At 39.8% G+C, this 22988-nt stretch overlaps 1 protein-coding gene across 2 annotated transcripts in view; it reads right to left on the bottom strand.

Moving 5' to 3' along the window:
* Positions 1 to 856: 856 nt before the first annotated feature.
* Positions 857 to 22988, bottom strand: part of golga1 (golgin A1) — a 37137-nt gene continuing 15005 nt past the window's right edge. The window contains exons 7-24 of one of the 2 annotated variants that reach the window (XM_036578243.1): positions 21766 to 21882; positions 20594 to 20763; positions 19904 to 20045; positions 19055 to 19150; positions 18171 to 18296; positions 16268 to 16363; positions 15473 to 15568; positions 15261 to 15356; positions 13903 to 14055; positions 13563 to 13658; positions 12563 to 12652; positions 9061 to 9163; positions 8822 to 8982; positions 8576 to 8734; positions 5907 to 5966; positions 5273 to 5539; positions 4604 to 4690; positions 857 to 2583 (exon numbers count right to left, since the gene is read on the bottom strand). In XM_036578243.1, coding sequence (XP_036434136.1) covers positions 2503 to 2583; positions 4604 to 4690; positions 5273 to 5539; positions 5907 to 5966; positions 8576 to 8734; positions 8822 to 8982; positions 9061 to 9163; positions 12563 to 12652; positions 13563 to 13658; positions 13903 to 14055; positions 15261 to 15356; positions 15473 to 15568; positions 16268 to 16363; positions 18171 to 18296; positions 19055 to 19150; positions 19904 to 20045; positions 20594 to 20763; positions 21766 to 21882 — 2196 coding nt within the window. In that variant the 3' untranslated portion in view covers positions 857 to 2502. The remainder of the gene's footprint in view (positions 2584 to 4603; positions 4691 to 5272; positions 5540 to 5906; positions 5967 to 8575; positions 8735 to 8821; positions 8983 to 9060; positions 9164 to 12562; positions 12653 to 13562; positions 13659 to 13902; positions 14056 to 15260; positions 15357 to 15472; positions 15569 to 16267; positions 16364 to 18170; positions 18297 to 19054; positions 19151 to 19903; positions 20046 to 20593; positions 20764 to 21765; positions 21883 to 22988) is intronic. The other variant, XM_036578245.1, reaches the window with a different exon arrangement.

The following is a 22988-nucleotide window of genomic DNA, read 5'->3' as shown; positions in this document are numbered from 1 at the left end:
TCAAAATTTTTCTAAATGTTTTCTCAAAAATTGTATATTTCTCAAAATATGTTCTCAATTTTGATTTCACAAAAAGATATTTTCTAAAAATGTTGATTTCTCCAAAAGATATTCTCTCAAATTTTTGGTCTCAAAAAAATATTCTCTCCAAATTTTACATTTCTCCAAAAGATATATTTTCTCAAAATCTTCATTTCTCAAAAAGATATTTTCTCAATTCTTTCTCAAAATGATGCTCTCAAATTTTTGATCTCATAGATATATTTTCTAAAAAAATTGACTAGTCTTCTCAAAATAACTTGCTTTCTCCAAATTTTGATTTGTCAAAAATAGTTTCTTGAAATGCTGTTTAAAAAAAAAAATTATTTTCTTAAAATGTTGGCTTCTCAAGATTGATTCGTAATTTTGACATTCTATGTCACAATAATGAGTTACTACATTTCAAAAACATTGTTTTAGTGTAAGCCATTATTTTAAAATAGTAAACCACAATTAAAAAGAAAAGGTCATTAGTTGATCTCCTCTCCTCTACCTGCCCCGAATGCACTTCAACATACATAAACAATGACTTCACTATTCATACCTGCCTTAGAAATCATAAACATAAGCAACAAGAATTAAGACCATCAGAAACATACATCCAATGCGAGGGGTTTAAGACTTTAGACTGAAAGCTGCTGTATGTAAGTGTGAATTTATGGTAGAGTATTTACTGTAAACATTAGAGACGACTAAAACAACGTCATCTGCCTTTCCTGTGTGACTATATGGCCGCTCCGCCACCCCGACTGTACCTACTGACTGACTGACTGCGCAAATGAAACCATGCAGTCAAATTTACAGTAAAGCACAGAACTGCCAGCAAAATCAAAGATAATTTATTCAAGTCTTGATATTCTTGACATACCATTCAGAATCAAACATGTAGTGGTTTCTCACTGAAGCAGTGGACGCTGCGGGATGATGTTTTGATTGCTGTGATTGCTACAGTATCACAAACCAGAATGAGACGGTCAGAAATGATCATGATCCTGTCAGTGCAAACGAGCATCTGCTCATGAATTTCATGTCAGCACAAGCAAAACAGACAACGTCACCCTTTAGAAGATAACAGTGCTGCTATAAGGCTGGTAAATAATTCCATCTAATGAGGTTAAAAACAAAAAAAATCATGTCATTTATGATCAAACTGAATGAAGAAACAACAGCAGTGGATTCTCAATGTTGTTGTGACCCTAAATCAAAGATGTCTATTAAAAGCAATAGATTTATTCCCAGTTTAACTCTGATGGCTACTTTAGTCTTTTCTTCTCTGTGTTAAAGGTAACAGCTTGACCAAATCATGCTAACATGGCCAACAACAAATGGAAGCCATTATCCACCAATTAGCATGGCCGCATTTGCATAACTGCCAAATTAGCAGCTATTTCACTTTCATTCGTTGTCGGCAACATCAGCTTTTGGACTGTTTTTCGTGAATTGGCATTATTTTTAACAATAACTTTAACGTCTGGCTGAAATTTTACAACAAATAAGAGAAAAATAAATATCCAGTATACATACTGTTTTTAAAACAAGCCCAAATTACTTCAAATTAATGTGATTCTTCATTTCAGTAATACGACTGAAGAGTTCAGTATAAGGCATACATGCATGCTCATTACACGCATAAATACTCCAATACATGTCCATTCAATCATTCGGACAGTCCCATAGATGTAGAATAGAAAAGAAAAAGCTCTAAATACAGCCGGGAAAAGGAAAAAGTATGATTTTATAAACCTTTCATTCAGTATTTACAGTTTCATATATAAATAGACGTATGGAATGTACTTAATCGTAATTTACACATACACAAGGCAGGTAAAGGTAAGATGCAGCTTTAAAATGGGAGTCTATAGCAATGATATTTCACTGAAACGAGTTCTCCGTTGATGGTCCATGTAAAAAAGCCATCTTGTTTGCACGTGCGCTCTGGTACAAAGTGGCGTACACACTGCTGCTGCTGCCTGACCACAGAGTCCATTCTCTGCGAATACAGCGAAGAAAAGCTCTATTCTTATTACAAAATTATTTAACGGTATTTTCTCGAGCTGAGAGTGATGGTGGTAACCAGACAGCCAGCACCCATTCGCACCACAATCTTCTACTTTCAGGGACCTCCACGTACGCAATGGTCAAATTTGGTTTTGACCAAAGGCCGAGGAACAATCCTGAGATTAACAATCCCACAGGCTTAATTTCCAATCAGCCAAGGCTGTAATCATTATTCAGCTCCATGACTTTTCCCCAAACACTGCATGAAGCTGGTCCCTTATAGACAAACCCATCAGCCATGAAAAGCTCAAGAACCCAGACAGAAGCTGTTGTCCAGTCCACAGAAGAGAAAGATCAGCTTTAAAGGAACCGCTAGAGCCCAGGAGCAGCAAGAACGTGGTCTTCAGCCCGCGTTCCTCCAGGCGTTCCTCCAAGCCTACAGTGAGACGTCTCGCTCGCTCTGCCTCAGCTCCAACTGCTCGGGGCTCCTGAGATGGACGGCCGGATGATGCCTTTGGGGGAGGGCTTGGAGCCGAACCACGACATCTGCGAAACAAAAGCACAAAGCCTTCTGGTTTAAACCCTAAAACAGCCCACACGCCTTGAAACTTCTGTCCTTACAGTTCACTGAAACAAACTGGAGATATTGCAGATTCTAAACCTTTATTTCAAACCACATTTATGTTTGTAGGTAGAAATTGAATTATTTTTTCCCTGTTTGGATCTTTTATTCCATATCAAAACAAACACAACAACCTGTCAAAACAAACTGCAAGTTCAATGTAAATGTAATACCTTAAATAATTACATGTAATGTAATCGCATCGCAAATAGTCAACCTCAAACAGAACCAGACAGAATTAGGCCAGATATGACTTTTGAGATATGATTTTTATGGAAGCCAACACAGTAGAAACCTCCCAAAAGCTAGGCTGCTACACATAAAGCCATTTTATTTACTGTCCAAAACTTGTATGTGTCTGTGTTTTATATGTGATGCTGATGATGGCAAAACAGTGACAAGTATTCTTCTGGGCCTATTTTCAATAATATCTGTCTGCAGAGCCGCAGTTTCACTCCAGCAGGTTCAAACCAGTGGCATTCAGCGCATGCGCCGACAATTGCTTTGGTTTTTCTTAGCGACTTTTAGGCTGATCAACATTTCAGTCGTTTTAAGTGGGTTTCAAATAAATTTGTGACACAACGTTAGCCCCGCGCGAATTTATTTTAAGCTTTAGGCCAAAACAAACAGGTTTGAACGCATGTAGAGATTCACAGGGTAAATATTACATGAACTACAGCTGATGTGTCCTGGGTTAAGCCATGCAGACATACAGCTCATTTAACTTACCCTTAATACAGGGCTTTATGTGTACACTTACATCACATACGCAGGAATAAAACTTTACCTTAAGCAGGTTTAAACTGAGCATAATATGAAGATTTAGGCCAAAACAAACTTTAGTTTTTGAACGTATCCCTGCTGAAAAAAGCCACAGAAACCACTGAGTGTTTCTTCTGGGTTCTGATGGTTTTGTAATGTGTTTCGGCTTATGGTTTAACTGGTTTCCAGTGGATGATTTGTATACAGGCAGCGATCTCTCTTCCTGTACGGTAATATGCATGGAGAAACAAGCAGCACAAACAGTTGCTGTTTACATCAGAGACGTTATGGATGAGGAGACCGGCCACTGGTTGAAATGCGAATGGGACGCTCGTAACGCCCAACTTTGTTTACATGGCACAATCGCGCTGTCCTGCTGTGCATGAGTTTCATTGGCCTGACCGCTGGAGCGAAACTGCAGGTGTAAATTTAAGGCTCTGCGCTCTGTAGTCAGACTCTTCTCACTATTTTCTCTCCCAATGCCCTGCATGTACGTCTCCACCGTGAATGGATTTTAAAATATGTTTAAGGCCAAAATCTTTTAAAAACCGTCATAAAACAGTGACTCAGGCTTCAGCTGATATATTCGTAAACATTATGCTTAACAGCTTTCTGAGGGAGCTTTTAGAGGCATTAAACCCTTCAGACGTCTGGTTCCTATCACCACCACTGTGAACAATTCTTAATCTGCAAGTTTCTCCAGAACACAGCATTTCGCACCAAACCACCCTGAAAGGCATCTTAAGCATTTAATTATGCCAAAATTTGGAAAAATTCCCTTTTAAGTATGAGATGCGCGCAGGTTTAAAAGTTGTGCTTGACTTCAGAGAGATTAAAGAAGAACAGAAGAAGGCTGAGTGAAATGCAGCAGGGTGGGTGTTTCTGCTCGAGGATGCAGCTGCTGCTGCTGCAGGCTAAAAATACCTGCATGCTGCTATTCCTGAACGCTATGCTAACGGTTCACGCTTTGATCCAGGGCATTCAGCTTCATCTCCTGACCCACATAGACGAGAGTGGCCTAGTTAACACGCGGCCGCTGAGCTGCAGGCCTCCAGGGCTCCAAGCTTAAACACGGAGGAGTTCCGCAGCACGTGTGTGTGTGGTGGGCTGGGGTGGGGTGGGGTGGTCTTCAAAGGCAGTGAATATTGTTTATACTGCACACGTGCAAATGCGAACACAAACCTTGTACTCCAGCGTCTGCTTGAGCATGTCTTCTTCTTCTCGTGTGAACTGCAGAAGCACTGAGACTGCTTTAATCAGTTGGTACGCCTGGGGGCCAGAAGGGGGGGCAGAGAGAGAGAGAGAGAGAGAGAGAAAAATAGGGGTCAGGCCGAGAGTGAGAGAAAGAAAAAAATCCCAATATCTCAACACATTAAAAGTAATCTTAAAGGAGAGTTACACCAATTTTTCAAAATTTCTTCATGGTTTAATGGTTAAGAAACATGTTTGTTAACATTTGTTAAAAAACAAATATAGTCAGTTTATTTATGACCAGTGAACCTACATGTGTTCTGAGTTTTGGTTTTGTAATACTGATGATGGTAAAATAAAAAAGATAAAAATTCCATGTCAGGCATCAGGCAGTGTATTCCATGTTTCCCTGATTAACGATTCCACGTAGTAACTTTCTGTGAGGGAGCTTTTAGAGGTGGACGTCTGGTTCCTATCACCACCACTGTGAACAATTCTGACTCTGTAAGTTTCCCTAGAACAGAGCGTTTCACACCAAACCACTCTGAATGACTCTGTTTACATCTTAACCATTTAATTATGCAAACATTTTGAAAAATTGGTGGAATTCCCCTTTAAGCCTAAGGTTAGCAATTGTAGGACACAGTGAGGGTCTCTGACCTCGGCCTCTCTGGAGGACATGAACTTGAGCACCACGTGTTTGAGGTACTTAAAGTTGATCTCCCGCGTGTCCATCAGGTCTGAGCTGTTGGTGACCATCGTGCGGGAAGTGATCGGGCCAGGGCCGGCGGTGTGTGTAGAGCTGGGGGCTGGAGTGGGCGTGGCTGCTGGGGCGGGGGTCTCTGAGCTTGGCTTTTCAGCCGAGCGCTCCTGCCGTCCATCCGGAAGCTTCTCCTTACTGTCCGAGTCAGCATCTGGCTTCAGCTTCTGTTGCACAAACAAACAAACGAGGATTTGATGAGGAAGGGAGGGGTTGCTGTGGCAGGCTGTTTCACACTCTCTGGGCTCTGATTTCACAACAGGGTGATTAATTTAAGACTTTTTTGGGGAACGTTTTAATACATCATGACATTTCAGAGTTCACTGCAATTTGATTCACATGCTAGCTATCACCCTCCTAGTTGGGCAGCATTGTGTGATGGGGGAACCAGGATAAGAGGAGGAATTGGACATGGCTAAATTGGGACAAAACGTTGGGCAAGTAATAAAAAAGAAACAATATTATTACAATTTACTATAATCAACACCATGACACAGTGATGCGTCCCTACATCCCCAATGCTCACACACCCACCAGCTCTTTCTGTAAGGTCCTCTTCAGTTCTGCCAGTCTCTGCTGCAGCTGTTTTATAGTCTGTAAGAAACAATTACAGCCAAAGTTCAGGATCCACAGTGTGCAAAAATGAGCAAGAAAAAAAAGGCTTCCAAGTTCAAATCATAACATAATGAAGACGATTACAGGGACTTCCTACTGGCACCTCAAGCAGGGATGAACGATATGGCAAAAATGTAATATCACAATACTTCAAGACATTTTTACAATACATGATATGAATCATGATATTTCGTTCTTCTGATGTTTGATACAACAAAAAAAGATCCAGTGGTGTCACATTTAAAAAATACTGTCAAAAAATATAAAAAATAACAATAAATACAATGAATACAATATCAGCTATACACTCAAAACACTGTACAGTCATATAATTTGTCAAGACAACAATAAATATGACCACACTACTCACTCCTAAGCTCAAGTCTCTAAGGCTGCGTTTACACAGCAGGTAAAAGTGGCCCAAATCTGATAAGGGCACGTTATTCTTTAAACGTTTTTTGGCACTGCAGCCTCGGTCTCCGCCGGCTTCGTTCAGCCGTTCAGGCTGTTCAGACTGAGTCGCGTTGCCGCAGATTGGATACGTATCGGATTTCAGTACCACATACGAAAGCGTCTAAATTCGGAATTGAAAATGTCAGATTCAGTGTGTTTCTCTCTTCACACTGACATACAGACACACATCTGTGTCACATATGAAGAAAAAGATCAGATTTGGGCCACTTTTACCTGCTCTGTGTGTGTGTGTGTGTGTGTGTGTGTGTGTGAGAGTCTTAAGGCTGGGCAGTATAACAGTAATAAAGTGCACTGTGGTGGTTAAAAACGATGACGTTTGATCATTATTTCCAAATAATGATGATGGATGCACAATGAATGAAATTATATTGTCGCTGTTGAGTAAACACTTCATCACCAAAATGGTAACTTTACAGAAGAAGAAAACAGACCCCGTTTACACCTGGTCACTTCATGTTACAAGTATCTGGATCGTATCTTGATTTTTGCCACATGCTTTTACTCTTGGTAGTCAAATGCGTCTCCGGTTAGTCCGGCTGCTGCATGGAACAGAACATGCAAATCCGCTCGTTACATGGAAGCCAGTTTATCTGTTCAGTCTCTTCATGTGCTGTACTAAAGGCTGCTGCCTCGAAATACGCAAAATCGTCGTGCACTTCTTCCAACTTAGGGGAACCATGTGCATCCATGATTATCTTCCAGGCAGACACAGATCACGTGCCCAGTGACGTACTGCAATGGGGGGGGGCAGTTTTGCTTGTACTGTTTAACATGTGCAAAGTGTTACTGGAGATTTTAAATTATGCCAAAAAAAGTAAAAATCACCAGAAATTAAGGATTTTGCACGACTGTGATGATATCAGTACTGGCAGATATTCACATTAAAAAAAAAAAAAAACCTAAACAGATATTAAGATTTGACCAACAGATGATGTATTTACTGTCCTTTGGAAGAGCAGAACGTTTAGATGTTGCTGAACTACTATGCAAAAAAAAATCAGCATTTACGCCATTTTTACCCAACAGAAATAAATATTATATTTTTCTGTAACATAATTCCAGTAGATCTACTCCAAATTTCTATATTTTAGAATTGATTATGTATCGGCATGGGCAGATATGGACATTAAATATGTCGGATATCAGCGCTGGGCCACAATTCCTATATCTGTGCATGTCTAACAATCATGTGGTCAAACATCTGAGCCACATCTATTTAGTAAACGCTCAAATAAACACATTCCAGCCATTCATATTTTAGTAAGTTGGAACTGGACCTGCACAGCGATGTATGGCAATGACTGAGTCTGTAGCTAAGCTAACAGTTACTTAGTAGACTTCAGATATAAACACTGCAGAACTGGTTTAATTTCATCTTTCTATCTAACGCCAACCGCTCGACTTCACTCCTTCAGATCTGAGTCACTACCGTCTGAACGTGTGTCGGTGCTTTACTTAGCCAGAATCATACATGTTTTGTGGTAAGCAGTGGTGTCAGCATGGTGGCTACACTAGTGCTACTCAGCTCCTCTCTCCCAGTTAGCAGCACTGTTTAACATTTATCAGTCGCTGTTAGATGCAGTCATATGCAGACGTTTGAACACCCCTTGTCAAATGATGTTTTGTTGATTTTCTAATTTAACATACTGGAAAAAAGACATAAAATGTGCCCTGTGCAAAAGTTATGGCACATTTTAAATAATATGCTTTACTTTTTTCCCCCCATTATGTAAAGTATAAATAGAAACTGCACACTAAAATTAGCAGAAAACTGTCATATGTAAGTGCATTTTCTGAATGTGTACTTATTTTTGCTTAGAGGATCAACAAAACGTGTAATATGACCAGGGGTGTCCAAAATCGTGGATACAACTATAGTCATTTTTTTTGGATTGACAGAGTCAGATAACTGTTTAAGTGAACTGAACTTTTTATTTGATGGTTTTTGATTTTGAAATATATGATGAGGTGGGACAAAAGCAGCACAATCAATTTTATGTATTTTATGCATTACTGTCTTACACGTTATTATATCTATAACAGTAATATCTGGAGGCACTTTGAAGATGCGAAAAAAACGTGGATACCACCCAACCTCAGTATGTGTGCCTCACCTTGTTCTTCTCACTAAGTTGCTGCTCCAACTCTTTGTTAGCTTTCTGCAGCTGGTCCAGATCGCCCACGGCAACGACCCCATTCTGTTCGCTCACGCACACCTCTGCATCCTGCAGCTGGGCCGTTAGACTCTCCACCTCACTCTGCAAATCAAACACCTACAACAAACATGCAAATGAAGACAAAGGCAGCGAATCTGAGAACAGATGGCAGGTGAACATGTGCTGCTGTTCTCTCTGTCTGACCTTCGACTGGCAGGAGTCATGCTGCTGCGAGTGCGTGAGGAGCTCCTGCTGCAGTGACTCGATCTGGGAGTTCTTCTCCTGCTCTTTTTGCTCCGCCTCCAAACGCAGAACCTCATACTCGGCCTGCAGCGAGGAGAGCCCGGAGCGGGCCGTCTGCAGGTCTAGCACAGACACAGACTCGCAGCTCAGTCACACGCACATACTGCATCCTACACCAAACATGATCTTTGACGTCTTACCTTCTCTTAGACTGCCAAGCTCCGCCTCTTTCATGCCCACCTGCTCTGTGAGCCGACGCACTTCCTGCTCCGCCCTCTGCAGAGACTCCGACATCTCAGCAACCTATCAGAGAGGATCAACATACTAAGTTGACAAATCAGGGTTAACTATCGCTTTTGATAGACGACACAGCAGATAAACGTACAGCAGGAACTCGAACCTCATTCCTGATTCTGGACCACTGTCGTTTTAGCTTGTGTATCCCTCAGGTCAGGGTTTACTGTGTGACGGGACAAGCCGGACGCAGAGGAAACGAAGTCCCACTATGATTAGCAGCAGCGGTTCCCAATATCAATCCATCCACAGCACATTATTGGATTTTTTAGGGCTGTAACTGTTGAATATTTTCATTTTTGAATATTCTATTGAATATTATCTAGAATATTGTAAGAAAAAGCTACGTTTCACTTTAATGATTAAATCTCATCAGTATTTTTGTTAAAAGTTTTATTATTATTGTTATTGTCATTTAAGCAACGAGAGGGTGTGTTATCACGAAATAACATCACGGCTGTGATTTGGTCATTGTAGATCATCACAGCTGTGATGTTATTCCTGATAACACACTCCTTGAGTGTTCTATTGCTTTTATACAACAGTTAAATAAATAAAGTAATAAATTAATAAACTGGGTCGTGAACGCAGCGTTTAATATGTTTTAATGTCAGCAGTTCCTTCCGCCAAATTATAGTTCCTTAACAAGCAGCTTGTTGCTACGTCAGAGTAACGAACTCAGCTCACTCGCTGCACAGCCGGCAGTTCGTTCTCCAGCTCCTTACACTAAATTCCCAAACTGTCATCACCACTGAGCAGCTTTTCAGTCGGCAGCTGTGACAGAAGAACAGCTAAACAACCTGGAATCAGCCAGAAATGAACCCAATACCATTCGCCAAACGTGTAGTCTGATCTTCAGAGTCTGACCAAATCAGACTGAGCCATAAAACTGCCGCAATATCAAGTTTAGCTCAGTTTTGTCATTTTTTGCCAGATCAGTATTAATGTTGTTTTGTTCCAGCCAGTCTGTAAAGCATCTTACAGCACATTTTGTTTGGCGAATGGTGTTGGGTTCATTTCTGGCTGATTCCAGGTTGTTTAGCTGTTCTTCTGTCTCAGCTGCCGACTGAAAAGCTGCTCAGTGGTGATGACAGTTTGGGAATTTAGCGTAGTCTCATCTTCAGAGTCGGACCAAATCGACTGTCGGTCAAATGTGATCTTAAAAGTGTCCATTTTCTATTTGTGACAAAGTAAGAAGTAAAAATGTTTTAATGGTTTGAGCGTCTCCTACAGCTGTCAAAGTCGTTGCTTAAAAAAACGTGATGTTATGGCGAAATAACAGCACGGTTAGAACGCTTCTGAACCAATCAGCTTGCGTGGCCGGAACTAACTGTTGTATAATGTTTATTAATGAAACTTTAAATCCTGCAACATAATGATCTCTTATTCCTAGGGATCCTGCCAAATCTGGCAACCCTGACCAGACTGCTGAAGCTTTTTCATCTATATTGTCTTAAAAACTGAAGAGCTTTAAGATCAGCTCTTGTCTGTGAGAGAAGGAGTGATCATGTTCTAGATTCTGAGTGATCAAAATCTGCAAACTGCTCATGTGCTAAACTCAGCTTGCTAGGCAGAACATTCTCATTTAAAGAGACTAAACATGGAGAAACAGTGTTTAACTACTATGCTGCATTTAAAATGGAACCACGTGACAGAGAGCATTAGAAGAGCCCCGACACTTTAAATCCAGGCTCAAAACGTTTCTATTTGAGCAGCTTTCAGCTCAGTTTTAACACGGTTAGCGTTTCTAGACCCTTTTTCCTCTGTGACGACACTTTATTATCCTAATTTAACTTTTAATTTGATTTTTAACTTAATGATTTTCTCTTTTAAATCTATTGTTCTAATAATGTTTTAATCATGCTTTTATTTTCTCCTTTCCTTTTTTAAACGACTGTTTGTAAAGCACTTTGAATGACAGCAGTGAATGAAAGGTGCTGTATAAATAAGCTTGCCCTGCCTTATTCCTTTATTAAGTAAGTGCAGTTTTGAGTGGTCGAGCCACAACAGCAGGAAAAGCATTTGGACTGTACCAAGTGATGAAAACAGACATTATCGCACAAAGCTGAACTTCTTATTCACCAGTTTCTTATCCAAATTTTCTGTTTTACCTTAAATGGTGCAGGCGTCACTATACAACAGCTGCACCATTTAAGGTGGAAGAAAAATATATGAATAAGAAGCTGAAGAACAGGAAAGCCAGCTTCAGTCTCATCTTCATCGCCTCAGATTAGAGCTCTAAAACCGGCAGGTAGGAGTCTCAACAGCCCAAACACTGACTACCGGTGAGATTCCACCACAGCTTTGACAGGGAAGGACCATTTGGCCGACATGAAAGAAGGCTAATCATAAACTGCCGTTTTTTGTGTGATGTGCAGACAGATTATCCCACTCTCTTTAGATGGTGACTCGCCGTTTCCTGTTGCACTGATAGAAGAAGTTTTTGCATAATTATCATCAAATTGTACTGAATATTCATTGCCGACCCATTACTTTCCCTTTAGTGACAGATGTGACTCATAACAAGCCTAATAGTTAAGATGAACTGAATCACGTCAGTCAGAACGGAGACCATATGATACTGTACGGTGGCTTTGAATGGGACTGCAGACCCCTGACCTCGGATAAATGTCCAAATAATGGCCAAATATTAGCAGCGCAAAAGTGCATCCGAAGGTGTCTTTTCGACTGCACTGATTTTGGAATATTTTTTTTTATTTATTTTGGAATAAATAAAAATGTAAAAATAATATTCAATAAAATACGTTGAGTATGTGTTTTCTATGAGTGTTTTTTTCTTATATTGTAATATTTATCTTGGGCTTTTTATCGTTTACGGTCTTATTTTGCTTTATGGGGACTCTGAATGGTATAAATAAAATTGATGGTATTATTAAAGTTACTATTAGTATTATTTTAGACATTACATTTGAGTGTTTTAAGAATATTTGAGAAATATACAAGAATAATAAACCCTTTTTTTTTACCAGTGTGAAAAAGCTTTGCCTGAGTAAGATTTATAGCTGTACCAGAACATTGACTTCATCCACCGACATCTAACTGAAAGGCTATCTGATCCCCGCTAAATGTGCACCATTTCTTCTGTCCTTTCCCCCCCCTCCCTTCTTTCTGAGTTATACAGAATATTCTCATTCATACTAGAACTGTGTTAATAATTGATCCATATATTTTTTTTATTTACTTATTTTTCTCCCTTTATTGTTCTACACTTGTTTGGTTGCATGTTCATTCAAAAAATAAAAAGATTTACCAGAAAAAAAAAACAAAAAAACAAAAAACTGAATTGAACAGCGCTGAATGATGAATTGAGTCAATTCCAAAAGAACGTTAACAGAATCTAATCAGGGTCAGACGTTTAACTCTCTACCAGCTACTGAAATGACGCACCTGTTGCTGGAGCTCCTCTCTCTGCTTCCGTGTTTCTTCCAAAGCTTTAGCGATCTCCACACTCACCGTCTGTCTGCTACTCAACTCGGCCTGAAATACAGACACAAACAACACGTGGAATTAGGTGTTGCAGAACCACTTAAATGAAGAGGTGTGAATGAACAGTGTGGGTGATATGACAACATAATACCATCATGGAGAATAATGGTAAAATGAGCTTGTTTGAGCTTTGGTTATCAAGAGTACTAAAACTGTGATCAGCAGTATTTTGCTTTTAGAAGAGGCTCAGAAGAGCCCTACAATATAATAAGGCTGCACTGATGGAAGAATTGCTGGCAAAAAATGTGGCCCTACAAATGCGCTGCTTCTATCATAGTATAATGATATGATTTATACTGAAACCATCAGAAATGATCACAGTATGTTTTTTTTCTAAATGAAACCATAAATATTAGCTTAAGTAAACCTATTTTTGTAGTTGAAAAGTGGCTTTTTATTTTATTATTTTTATTTACTTCATTAAGTGGCATTTTAACAACCAAAAAAAAAAAAGAAATATTATTTAAAATGCAAAACGGTAAAAAGAAAACTGAACAATATACAGACAAACCTATTTAAACATTGCTTTTTAACACTACTGTCAAAATGATGCTTAACGCTGCTTTACGTCTTAATTTCTGAGGCTGAAGACCTGTACAGGCACCTGATAGTAACTACTGCACTGTTTAAGGTGGAACAGGAAAAGTGAATAAAAGCCAATTTTAGCTTCAAATATTGTCATTAATCAAAATAAGTCATTTGTCTCATATAACAGTTATGACAAAACTTCTACGTGAAGACGAATTTCGACCAGTGTCCCGGTACTACTGGTAACTCATCAAACTTCGGAAAGTCTAAACTTGGTGGTAGAGATCATGTCGTGTGAAAACATCTTAGAGAAATATATGATATTTTCGCAGGATCGCCCAGCCATAATTCTGGACATGTGAATGAAACTCACTTTGGATTGCTGGAGCTCTGCTGAGAGTTTCTCCACAGTGCTCTCCATCTCAGCTTTACTCTTCAGCAGGAAGTCCTTCTCTGTTTCCAGCAACCGCTACATACACGGAGAGAGAGGGAGAGAGAGAGAGAGAGAGAGAGAGAGAGAGAGAGACAGAGAGAGAGAGACAGAGAGAGAGGATTTATACAGTTTTTTTTTTTTCTGGTTCTGCAAAGAAGTCTGGAGTATTTTGTTGGTTCTGTATGTAAGAATCTTTTTTCTCTGGTTTCACTATAAAGTCAGTAGTATTTTTGTCTTGGAAGCGCATGAAAAAAAAACAACCACAGAAAACCCCACACACCATGCGGTCCTGGTGAGCGCTGTTCTCCGTCTCTCTCGCTCGCTGCAGCGTCAGCATCTCCTCCTCCAGTTTAGCGGTTTTCTCCAGGCCTCTCTGTCTCTGAGTGCTCACCTGCTGCTGTAACCTCTCTCTCTCCTCCAACCACTGCACCTGCTGCAGGAGCAAAGAGCAAAAGGTAACTATGTGGATCAAAGCTAGAACATCAAACGACAAATCAACAGGTTAATCAGGTAAGGCTTCAACAGCGACACTTTAAGTGATGCTAAAACCAGCATGATGGGAGCCACCTTGCTCTTTGCCACTGCTAACCAAAGTTCTGTTTGCACGACAATCAATTTCTTCTAAAATTGAGCTTTAATGATTTTCTTAAGCTCTCAAACAGAACTTTTTCGGTGCCTGACATGCCAGTCCACAAATATAATAATCAACAAGGAAAAATAGCCCAGTCATTTCAGAGTGGATGCACAGTATAAACCTGACCCCTCCTGTCCACTTTACTCTGATAGGCTGCACTTAGACGCTGAACTGTGACCAATGACAGCATTTTTCCGTGAAGGACGTTAAACGAGAGAAGCCTGGAAGAGGGCATTTAAAATTTCAGTACACAGTTCTGAACCTTCTTTTTCATTTTTCAATGCTGCATCTACAACAGTTGTTTTTAACCTGTGGGCTGCGGCCCCCCAGTGGGCCGTGGTGGTACTGCTAGTGGGCCATCGGCTGCCAAATTTGTACGATACAGATATTAACCAAACATGTTTTTAAATATGGCAAATGTTGATTGTATGTAAAACTAAAAAGAGCATATTTATATCGAGCGTATTGACTGTTCTGGCAAGATACTAGCTAGTTACATTTATATTTTCAGTGCAAGTTGATGTAAAACGTTTCACTTTTCAGTTGTAAGCAACTCATCCACCATGGATAAATGGTTAAAAGGATCTTTCAAATGTTACCAAGCATAAACCGAAACGAGGAGAATACAGCAGTGAGTAGCATGTGCTGGGCTTCACAAGTGTGAGAACTGAACACGAGCTAATAGTGCTCTGTGCTGTTTTTAAATGAAGCTTTAAAACCCAACAATTTACATCATCACTTGAAGAACATACTAAATACATAGCTAAACCAGTCAAACTGAGCCAGAACTCCATTTGCAGCTTTTCTCTCTTCCGCCTGACATCCAGCACTCAGCAGCTGCCAAACAAGCTCAGCTATCTCATTAGATGAGTCATAAAAAAGACCAGTAAGATCTTTTTGTGGATGGCGGAAGCTTTTGTGGTCGTTTATGTGAGCTGTGAGCTGCAAAAGGTTGGGAACCCCTGATCTAAATCATTACACCAGAGTGGTTCAGCTCTACGTACCAGTTTCTCATTTTGGGTTTCACTCTCCGCCAACTGCTGCTCCAAACTCTTCAGCTTCTCGCCGGAGTCCGTCAGTCTCTGCTCCAGATCAGCAATCTGAGCCAAAACACACAACAGTATAAGAACAGACACTCTCCTCTGTGTTACGGGGGGTAAAGTGGGAAGCCTGTTTGAAGATGATTTCGGCAGAGAATCACCCTCTGAGCTCTCACCTGCGAGTCTGTTCTCTCTCTGTAGGATCTGGACGACTCGTCTTTGTGTCTCAGCAGCGTCTGGAGCTCAGACACATTAGTGTTCAGTCTGGAAATCTGCCACACACCAAACAACAGGCGAGTCAAAAAACATCCCAGAAAGAAAAAGTGATGGGGGGTGGTTGTAGCTCCAGTGCTTAACTAAAAATAGAACATCTCAGACACTAAATATGTCCTGGACATATTTTTATAGTTCAACAATGGAGCTACTGGAAGCTAATGAAAGCTTACCCTCCACCAATTAGCAATTAAAGAAGGAAACTTCACTGATCAGCTAGGGGGAAATGTGTAAATCTGGGCAAACCATCATTCCAATAAATTAATTTAGTGCATAAATACAGGGAGATTCACTCGAAAGAGGCCCCTGAATATTCTGTTGCAAGTCCCGTTAGGAGGAATCAATCTGGACCAAAAAATACGCTACATACTTTGACGTATGTGTAATCGTTTGCATGCTCCTTGCATACTGTATACTGTACACCACCATCCTGATGAGAAGTCGAATGACTGAGTGAAGGGGTACGGGGGTGTGCACTCGGAAGTTGCAAATGGAGGCTAAACGTTGCGACGGCTGTCCGGCGCCTACCTCATCGCTTCGACGCAGGGGCATCCCGGCTTGTTGAAGCTCCATATAGTGAGGAGCACATTGCATGTTGTTTCGTTCAGATTGCTTCGTCCTAGAGAGAGTTATTACAGAATATTCGGGGCCTCTTTCAAGTGAATCTCCCTGTATATTAGTAGATGCTGGTAGGGTACCTGTGCCTCCAGAGAGCTCACTGCTGTAGTGTGATTGGTTCGTTCCTCCAGCAGCTCACTCCTCGCCTCCTCTAACCTCTGCTCCAGTGCAGATTTCTATACACAGACACATACCAACACGTTACGTGATCATAACTTACGCAAGCTTATGTTTTTGTCTTGGTGTAGCTGTATAGAAAATATTTTAAAGATTAATTTGCACAATCCTTACTGGCTTTAATTCATTATTAGCAGTACTGGCATATCACGTGCCAGTAGGGCTGGAACTAGGGATGTTAATGATTAACTGACCAACAGTTTGACCAAAGCTTCTGGTTAAAAAGTTCTGGTAAACAACTGATATTTGTGTAAGTGGGTTTTTCAATCAACTTGAGAACCATTTTTGAATTGTACACATGAGGACACGAGCGCAACTTAGTGATGCACAACTCTGGGTTTTTGGAGTCGATGCCCGAATCTTGACTCACAATTTTAACCAGAGCCGCTGATTAAGGGATGCAGCCGCGATTAAACCACAGTAAATGCAGTACAGCACCATCGCAACTACGATATTCACCCTCTCTTTTATGAATGTCTTGTTGCTTCTGTTGAGTGCAGCTTAAAATTGTGTCTATTAGCCTATGTAGTTGGTCCCATAACAAAAAAATGATTAAAAGCTGTGAAATACCGACTAGATTATCATTTCAACTATTCATATGAACTATAAGATAACCCTGGTCTAGCCATATGTTCATTAACCTTTTCAACTCCTTGAGACCACCGGTGGTTCCAAAACGTACTTTGTCATATTCTTCATAACTTTCATATTTCATAAGCTACATTCAGAAGGTGGGGGTCGTATGAGAGCTGTAACTGTCTTCTTTCCAGTCAAATAGATGGGTGATGTAATTTTAAACCCTTATAATAAAAGAAGCTGAACTCACATTTTTTTGTCTACTGAAAGTCGACCCATTTTCCCACAAATCTGGGCTATAAACTATAAACAGATGGCGTCTCTTCAGTGATCTGCTCTGTAACAATTATTTTTATTAAAAAAATACAAAGACCGTCTAAGATTTTTGGCTTTCAGCAGTAAATTGTAAGCATATAGCAATATGTGTGATCATAAAACACATTCTGTTAATTTGAGGGGAGCTTTTAAAATAAACTAATAAATAAAATAAAAATTTACATTTATTTCATGCAGTTACTGAATAATTTGCCTTATAATTTGGCCATGTAAATTCAGATGGACAAATCAAAATATACCCTGGTCAATAAGAGGTTGGGCTAATATGTGGTAAAGGAAAGTAGACTACATTAAATTGCTGTTTTTGGCTGTGTTTTTTTTCACTTAATGAAGCCTAAAGCTTTGTTTATATATAAAGTAATGCTGTGTTTGATGCTTTTATGGGGCAGATTTGTGATTTTAGGTGTGTTGGTCGGTTGAAATAATCTGCCAAACTTCACATCCCCAGCTAAAACAATAAACAATTTTGAAAAATAGATAACTCTGCAATAAATCATTAACAAATATTAATATTTTACATTATTTAAAACCACTAGTATTTTACAATAACATTCAGTATATCTAGAGCTGAAGGACTGAATTGAATTCACAATGACTTTGAAGCTACACCATGTAAGTTAGTTGCCTTTAACTTTAAAATTATTAACGCAGGCTTTACAGGGCAACGACAGCAGCCTGTTTTAATTCTCCTGACTCAGTAATGTTACTTCTCCACAATAAACAGAGCGTATTCATTACAGCTGAGGTGCATCAAGACATACAACACACCAAGTGCAAACAGCTTAAAAAAACATGTAGAACAATTAAATGAATCAAGATGGACTAAGAGTGGACAAATCCTGAAGTAAGCCCATCATCAGTGCATTAGAATATCTGTGTATAACGTGTTTTTACCTCCTTAAGCAGCTCCTGTAGATGTTCATCCTGAGAGAGGTTGGCCTCCAGTCTCCGCTCCAGAGAGAGAGCTTTCTCCTGCAGACCAGCCAACATCCGCTCTCGCTCTTCCTCCGTCACCGCCGCCTGACCAATCACACGACTCCATTAGCACTCATATTCAAATTCAGGATGACATCACTGTGCTATGACAAACCAAAGTATAAGCCTAGTCTCTCAGCAGCTACGAGCTGAAATGCTGTAATCAATCCTGGACACAATATGTGACAATAAACTATTCAAAGTTTACTTTATTCTAATGACAACAGCATTATTATTATATATTTCGATATTTTTAATTATACAATTTTTTTTTTTTCAACTTTTGCTCCAGTTGTTTTGCTGTATTCTGCGTATCGTGCAGGATGTCGTGTTTTCAGATGGAATCAAACCTGCAGTGGAGAAGTTCTGGGGTGTTGCACCTCCTTTTGATACTCAACATGAACAGTGATTATAAATCTCTTGTCTAAAGACCCTCATAGAAATTGTGAAATAGTTCCATACGGTTGTTTATTTTTCCTCTGCTGCTGCTTTAACTGTTTGAATGAGTCTGCGCTGACCAGCGTATAACAGTGAAGGAAACAATCAGCATTTTTAGTCACAGTTTCTCCTTTTTTATATTCATTCAAATGATCTGTTAGTGTTAGATTTGGACACCGTCGGCCAAAACGTTTGTGTATTCCTGATAAATGTACTTTTCTGCATTTTAATACAATACACTCTATAGTTCACATTTGAAGTTCAAAAAGTTTAAGAGAAGTTTACGGCAACGGCATAAGCAACGTTAGGTATCTTGTCCAGTGACTTTTCGTATAGTAATGGTAGAGCAGTGTGTATGTTTGTACCTTGTTCTTATGCTGTTCATGCTGGAGTTTTAGTTCACTGTGTTCAGCCTGCAGAGATTCCAACGACTTCTGTAAAGATCTCGCATCACTCTGAGCCTGAAACATCACAACACAGAGATACACTTTAGATTTTTTTTCGTGTTTCTACATTAAAGACAGCTGATTCTAATACAAAAATAAAGAGATAAACTGAACTCTCTATGATGAGCAAACAATCTGTTTTTACAGTACAAAGCCCTGCAATATGTACCTCAACCTGCATGTGGTTCATCCTATCCAAGTAAAGTGGGTGGGGCTTATGCTCTGCACACACCCACGCTTAAAATTAGGCACTTTCCTTTTTCCTGAGGAGATTTCAAATTCTTGTAATTGCTGGAGTTTTGTCAGAGGGAGACACGGCGGGCGTCAAAAAAGTTATGAAAGCTATTGAAGATCTTTTATTTATCTTGGCTGAACCAATCTGTGCAGCGTGTAATGAGAGGTCTGTAGAATCAAGACATTTTTGACACATAAAATATTGAAAATTTAACTCCAGACAACTGAAAATTGCATTTATCGTCACACCCCTAATTTCTGTTGATTCATCTTGATTGTCTAGGAATTCAACGCATCATGAAATTTCAAAATTATACACAATTATTCTGGTATGATTCTGAAGAGAACAGATGTGGCTAGAGGACCTATTTACACAGCTGTGGAATATAGACGTCAAATATCTTTTAATTTTTAGATTTTTACATTTGAAAATGACTTTATTTCGGTAAAATGAGAGCTGCTTTATTGAATGTAATTATAAATCATTATAATTTACTATCACATCCCTGAGCATGTGTAAAGCTGTGTGTCTACCTTCTGGAAGTCCTCGGACACCTGCTGGATGAGCTGCTGAAGCTCCTGCTCTCTGGCCTCCATGTCGGACATCTTCTTCTCCACCTCCTCCCTCTCACTCAGCAACTCGTCTCTGTCAGAGAGAGTTACACTTACTAGCGCTCTGGAAAGACAGTCATATTTATACTATATTTACTTCAACAGATAATTATTTACTTTTATTTATTTACAACATGACTATTGTTTAGTACGGAGCCCCTGAAAGGATGTGTACTGTTTTTACCCGAGAGTATCAAGTGCTCAACACATAGTATCTGGTGCTCACTTGATAGTACTGGGTGATCACCTGATATTATCTGGAGCGCACCAGATTTTTACTTAAAAAAAAAGAAAAAAAAATGCACCTGGTCCCTTTTACCTCCACTGATATTCTTAATCATAGAAAATTCCCAACTAATTCTGTTTGGTGGAGTAAAAACTAATCATGGCGTTTCAAGCAACTTTTGATAAGGAAAACAAGTATTTTAACTGAAAACCTGAATGATAAATAACATATAAACCATTAGGTCCACGTTTGGATTATTTGTCTTCATATTAAATAAATCGGAATGAAAACACGATAAATAATTTGGTTCCAGATTCCAAAAAGGGATCGACAAACGATGCTCAACCCGAATGCTGATTACTGACAGTGTAGAGAGCTGCAGGTACCTCTGAGCCCGTAGCTGAGAGTTGATCCTGCTCATTTCTTCGTGCTCCTCTCCCAGCTCGTAGAGTTTGTCCTGGGTTTGAGTCAGCGTCAGACGGGCCGTGTTGAGCTCCTCTCCTCTCTGCTTCAGTTCACGCTCACGCAGACTCAACTGTTCCTCCTTCCTCAGCAGCTGCAGGAGAATCAGGAGAATAATCAGTATATGAAGGATATGGACCTATTTACATTAATTAGGGTTTACAATCAGAATCAGCAGATTTTTGCTCCAAAACCTGAAATTGGGTAATTTATTATTTTGATTTTGACCGATCTGTGTTGCAGTTTTACGAGGGACATGATGTGAGGCAGGTGAGTTCACTCATGTTGCATTTGATTGCTGCTGCTACACTTGTATCACAATGTCGTAGCATAATTATACATCACTCATTCTGCTAAACACACAATAAACTCATACAGCCGTATTTGTAATGTAGCAATTTCTATGGTTCATATTATATGAACAGGCAACTGATTTGTCATTTAAAATGCCAGTTTGGCTCTTTAAAGAGCAAAAAGGACTTGAAACTGATGAAACTGATGAAAATGTGAGTGAGCTTCAGGTAAAAAAAAAAAAGGCTACTAATAACAGGACAAAGAAATCCGCTATCGGCAAATTTAGATGAAAAGAAATTGGAATAGGCCACAAAAAATTCATGACTGCCGCATCCCTGACATGATTATTTTAGTGCTCTGTAAGAACCCAATGAAAAACAACTATTGATATGTACGTAATAATTTCAATACACTATCAATTTGAAAAAACGTTTGCGACACAGTGCCCTTCGTGGAACGCTATCAGCGTAAAGTGGGTGGGTAGGGGGTGTGGATTGTGCTCTGCATGCGTCCACACTCAAATAACTGAGCTTTCTTTCTTGAAGTCGCTTAAAAATTATTATTAGAATTCTGTAGAACCAAGACACACAAAATGTCTCAGCACAGCAGTGATACTGACTAGAGGATGACTAACACAAACAAAGATGGGCTACAATCTCTAACTGTACACCAGCTACAAGGACAAGGTTTCTGATGAAGTGGACGGGGAGTGTATGAAAGCTTTAGAAAGGCTGTCTCATGCTAATACGGTGCATGATGCACTGCAACGTCGAGTATGTCTGTTTACACTGTAATCTCTCACCATGTGTTTGACTTTGGCCAGTTCCTGCAGCTGGAAACCTTCAAGTTCATCCTGTTCATCCCTCTTCTGGAACAGACTCAAACTCTGCCCCAGACGAGCTTCTAATGAGGCTTTCTCCTGAGAGAGAGAGAGAGAGAGAGAGAGAGAGAGAGAGAGAGAGAGAGAGAGAGAGAAAGAAAAAAACAATGTTATAATCAATTAATAATAAATGCAGATACACATAAATACAAGAAAAAGTAACAAGATTTTTTCAGTATCAAGAAGTTTTCAAGAAAGTAACCAATGATATTTGAAGAACACGAACAGAGCGTGGCTCTGGATTTCTTCTCAGTGCTACCAACAACCTATCACATGGATTTTTTTCAATTTCATCATCAGCACACCTCATTTTATTGAACAGGCTTTGGGTGATAAGTACAAATATTACCAGGCAGCTATAAGGAGAGGTTTGAAAATGGCTACATGAACGATGGGTCAAATGAATAGTTACTGCAATTCGAAATTCAAAAGAGAAATTGACTTCATCATTGCAACTTTTTCCTGTTTGACAGCCTCTCATTGCAGGTTTAACATTCCAGGAAACCAACTGCGCTGCTTACAAATGCGAATGAGTCCACTGGTCTCCAAATGTTCGTCTCAAATCTCTCTCTTTGCCTTTTTGTAAGCTACTAGCTAGACGAGACTGCGCTGCAATGTGACCAGCAGTCTGCACGCCAGTTCTCAGAACCGGGGCTTTCGCACTATGTTGCACACTTTGGAGCTGAGATTCAGCGTCCCGTCTCGAAGATATTTTACTGGCACAGTGATCCCCCCACACTCTCTACAACGAGACCAAAACCGAAGTTACAAAATCAAAAAAACACGGATGGGACAGCTGTAACATGTGCTGCGTGGACATCCACTGCCTCTGGATCTTATTTCACCGTAACAGCGTATTTTATAGCAGATGAGTGGCAGCAGCGTCTCCAAACAAGAAGAGTGAATGAAAGCCTTCCAGTTCACTTGCCTCATCACTCCCGTTTGATTTATTAATAAAAGATATTGGAAGTAAATTCATTACGGATCATTACAAATACTTTGCTTTAAAAAGTACCAAGTCTCACACAGTGAGAAAAAAGAAATCCTGTATAGAAAAAAAGATGCATCAAGAGGAAGCGATATTCGTTTATAATGGCATCGCAGCCTCTGAATCGTAATCGAATCGAATCGTGAGGTGCCTAAAC

The sequence above is a fragment of the Colossoma macropomum genome, unplaced genomic scaffold (assembly GCF_904425465.1).
Source record: "Colossoma macropomum unplaced genomic scaffold, Colossoma_macropomum, whole genome shotgun sequence".
Classification (NCBI taxonomy): Eukaryota; Metazoa; Chordata; class Actinopteri; order Characiformes; family Serrasalmidae; genus Colossoma; species Colossoma macropomum.
Note: the sequence above shows the minus strand (reverse complement) of the source record. Positions and strands in the feature narration are given on the sequence as shown.